The 3797-nt window shown below is 38.5% G+C and overlaps 1 protein-coding gene across 1 annotated transcript; it reads left to right on the top strand.

The window, feature by feature from the left end:
* Window positions 1-1321: 1321 nt before the first annotated feature.
* On the top strand, window positions 1322-3045 carry VMA21 (VMA21 vacuolar H+-ATPase homolog (S. cerevisiae); the record flags this gene model as incomplete). The annotated part of the gene is made up of 2 exons (XM_009073916.1): window positions 1322-1482; window positions 2903-3045. Coding segments are annotated over 2 exons (304 nt in total), but the record flags the coding sequence as incomplete, so codon positions are not given.
* Between the last annotated feature and the right edge of the window lie 752 nt (window positions 3046-3797).

The raw sequence follows: 3797 nt of genomic DNA, 5'->3' as shown, positions 1-3797 counted from the left end.
AAGGTATGTCAGTGCTTGTCAGCAGTGGTTTTTAACTCTGGTTAAAAACCTGGAGGATTTTTTAGTCTGTAGATAGGAGTTGATAAAATGCTGTCTAGTTTCCATAGGAAGATTTTGAATGGAGTTATGCTCTCCACCCCAACAGGCCTTGAGGCAAATGCTGGGAAAGGAAAAGATTCCAAATGGCTTTTTTTTTAACCTATTTAATACCTTACCTAAGTGCATGGCAACACATGATCAGCAAGAAGTGCTGTTGGCTTCAGTGTCAAAGCGTGTCTGGCTGCACATGACTCTCAGAGGATGTGATTATTATTTTTTTTTCCCCAGTTCCACTTACTTTGCAAAGAAATCTCAAGGTTAAAATGTGATTTCAAGCAATGTGCTATTGCACAAATTTGTCTTGGCATAACTTTTTGAAACTACTTAGCAAAAATTGCTTTGAAGGTGGCTGGGAGTTTTGAGAATTATGTATCCCTGACTGGAATTGGGTTTTATGCATCTCTGTGTTTCACAGCCCTAAGGGCACATATCCTTGAATCAGGTAGTCTTTGAAGGTCAGGAGGATTTTGCTTGGCTTACGTGTTTGTTTCAGCATGAACTAGTGCAGTCAGCCAGGCAGAGTGAGTGAGTGAGGGCTGGTGGCAGCACACACAAAACCAGGCTGTGCATGGTGTTTTGTAAACACAAACCTGTTCTAGCAGATCAAGTTCAGGGAGGCCTTACCAAGTACATGATCCTTCGTTGTGATTCTTTTGCTAAAGGTCTTCTAGGTTTAGGTCTGTGAAGCAAAAAAAGGTTTTGCTGTATTGGTTCTTTGTTCCGAGTGGTGCTACCTTTATTCCAACTTTCTTAATGGAAACTGAGAGATTATTTTAAATGAGGAACAATACCTAGTAAAGAGGAACTTCACTAACAGGAGTCTGTTAAAGTCATTCTGTGCACTTCCCTCTGTATCTCAGCCTGTAGGATGGGTCATTTTTCCTTGACTTGTTGTTACTTTATAAAAAAAGGGAACTTGGCAAGTTTTAATGCAGAAAACTCATGTGACCAGTGCATGTGTATCTAATATTAGATGTCTTATAATTGTGTAATAATACTGTGTTGTTAATGTTTGCAAAACAATAACAGGGGAAAATCTAAAGACTTTATAATCTTGTTTGTGCGTTTGGACAAGTAGAATGATTGCACTGGTTTGAATAGTGTCAGTTTTATTGCAACCAACAAATGTGTACTCCCAGTCTTTATTGCTTCCAAACAATGTGTACTTGATTCCTGAAAAGTAATTGCCTTCTGTTTGGGGCAAGTTCTTGCCCTGTTTCAGACATATATGTTGTGATTTTCTTCTGTGTGTAACTTTTCTTATTTATTTCAGAAATGAGGGTTCATTAACATCAACTTTAAGAACACTTCTGTTCTTCACAGCTCTAATGATTACATTACCTGTGGGGCTATATTTTTCATCAAAGGCTTATGTATTTGAAGGTAATTCTGTTTGTGGTAATTTGCATTATTATTGCAAAAAAAAAGTGGCAAAGTGCAATCCTCTAATAGCATTTTCATTCTTCCTGTTTTGAATGTTTGTTTTCTTATGTAGACAAAAGGTCCTGTAATGTCAAATTAGAACAGAAATTATGTAAATGGGCGATGCCTCCTTCCCTGCATTGTGGTCTGCAATATTTGCTGTTTGTTCTACAATGGTTTATATAGTATAGAGGTGCACCATTCCCCCTAGCTGAAGGGTATCTGTCACCACCCTGCAGCAGACTTCTCTTGGAATCATCAGGGATCTGTTTCGTGCAGGAATCGCAAGATAATCATGTGTTCCAGACAGAATAATGTTGTCTACAGGGTTTATTTTTTGCTTTTTAAAACATACCTGCTTTTGTATGTGTAAACAAGTTCATGTACCTGATTTCAGCTACTGAATGTGTGTAGAGCTTTTGGCTGTTTGTTTGAGGTAGTTTAGTCAAACTGCTAACAATCAGCCCTGTTGTAGCCTTGATTCTGCAAGGCTTTACTTTTCTCCTGCAGTATTAGGAAGTCACCTCCTTTAGAAACAGAGGGGAAGGAGGAAGAAAGCAGCTGCTTTTAAGAGCAGTTTGTGTGTATAGAACTAAGTTGTTCCTAGATGATTCTCCTTTGGTGTGTACTGCTGTATGCAGTACATAAAAGGCTCAAAACTGCTAAAGTAACTTTAAAGATCCTTTTTAGCTTTTTTTTTTAATTAGCTGAGGTGTAACAAGCTGAGCCTTAACTTCGCTATGTCAGTTAATTGCAAGATCAGTCAGCACCAAAAGGACTGAGTTTGTGTTTACAGGGTGGTGTTTTTGGAGTGGTGTAATGTGTGGGTTTTGTTTTGCTTTTCTGGGGATTTTACTGTTAATTAAGGGAAACAATATTTCAGTCTTCTGATACTTGAAGTCTTATTTAATACGAGATACAGTCGTGTTTCTTAACTGATGGGCAGTTATTGGTTTAGGGTCTAAATATGTTTAGTCCTCTAAATTTAATTGTTATGCTGTTTGCTGCTATTATAGTGACAAATAAATTAGAGAATTCTCCCCTTCTTCCCCCTCCCCTGTTTTCCTACTCCAAAAGAAAAAAAGGATGTTGTGGGTTTTTTGGTGCTGGAAGATAGTAACAGAAAAAGTGAATGTTGTAGAACTCTAAATTGTTGACACCAAACCCAGGATATTTTATCTTAAATGTTGAGTGTCGCTTTGTTCTTGAAACAGTTTCAAGGCCTTTAATTATCATGCTGAATTCTTTCCTGTGAATCAGTTTGAGCTCAGTGTTTTGTTTGGTACAGGAGTAAATGTAACTTCAGTCTTTAGGAAGGATTGTGAGTTGCCATATCAGAGTTCCTAATAACTAATGTTCTTTACTTTCTTTGTTTCCTCAGGTTCCTTAGGAATGTCGGACAGAGACAGCTATTTTTATGCTGCCATAGTTGCTGTAGTTACAGTTCATGTGGTACTTGCTCTGTTCGTGTATGTAGCGTGGAACGAGGGGTCTCGACAGTGGAGGGAAGGCAAACAGGACTAGAACGAAGATCATCTGATGTCTACAGACTAAATTGAGTTTTTTGTGAGCTGAAGGAAAAGCATTCTTCAAAATGTATAATGCACATGTACAAAGAGGAGGCTGGTGCCTCAGCTGTGGTTAAAATAAGAGTTGTGCTCATTCTGACTGTGTACCAGTGTTTTCTGTGATGTGGATGGAAGTTGTTCTTTAGCAGCCTCTGCTGCATCAAGCTGAGGAGGTCTTCACTTGCAGTTAGAATGGAATAATTATATATTTTTGAAAACTCCTGTAGCTATTTTTGCCATTCCTAGTATTTTCCTGGCTTGCTCTGGAAATAATACTGGCATGAAGCAAGCATTACATTTTCAAGGAATTAAATTGCTAGTTATGAAAGCTATGTTACTTACTATCCAACTACAGTGGAAAAGGTGGAATTTCACTTTGCTGTGGATAGTTTCCTGATTTATGGGTGTTGCGGTTTAACACCAGCCAGAAACTGAGCACCATGCAGCTGCTCACTTGCTTCATCCTGGCAGTGGGATGAATGGGGAAATCAGGAAAGCAAAGTGAGAAAACTCCTGGGTTGAGGTAAAGACTAATAGGTAAAGCAAAACTTGCACACACAAGTGTGTGTGTTTTACCACAAACCCAAATTGTTGCCCCACAGTAGATATTACGAAGAAAATCACCTCTAGCCCACCCAAAACCAGCACAGTGGGACAGGTATAATTAATATAATACCAAGTTTAGAAGTGATTTCAAAAGTAGAATTG

This window comes from Acanthisitta chloris, unplaced genomic scaffold (genome assembly GCF_000695815.1).
Source record: "Acanthisitta chloris isolate BGI_N310 unplaced genomic scaffold, ASM69581v1 scaffold11394, whole genome shotgun sequence".
NCBI classification, from domain to species: domain Eukaryota; kingdom Metazoa; phylum Chordata; class Aves; order Passeriformes; family Acanthisittidae; genus Acanthisitta; species Acanthisitta chloris.
This window is presented reverse-complemented; position numbering and strand designations above follow the sequence as displayed.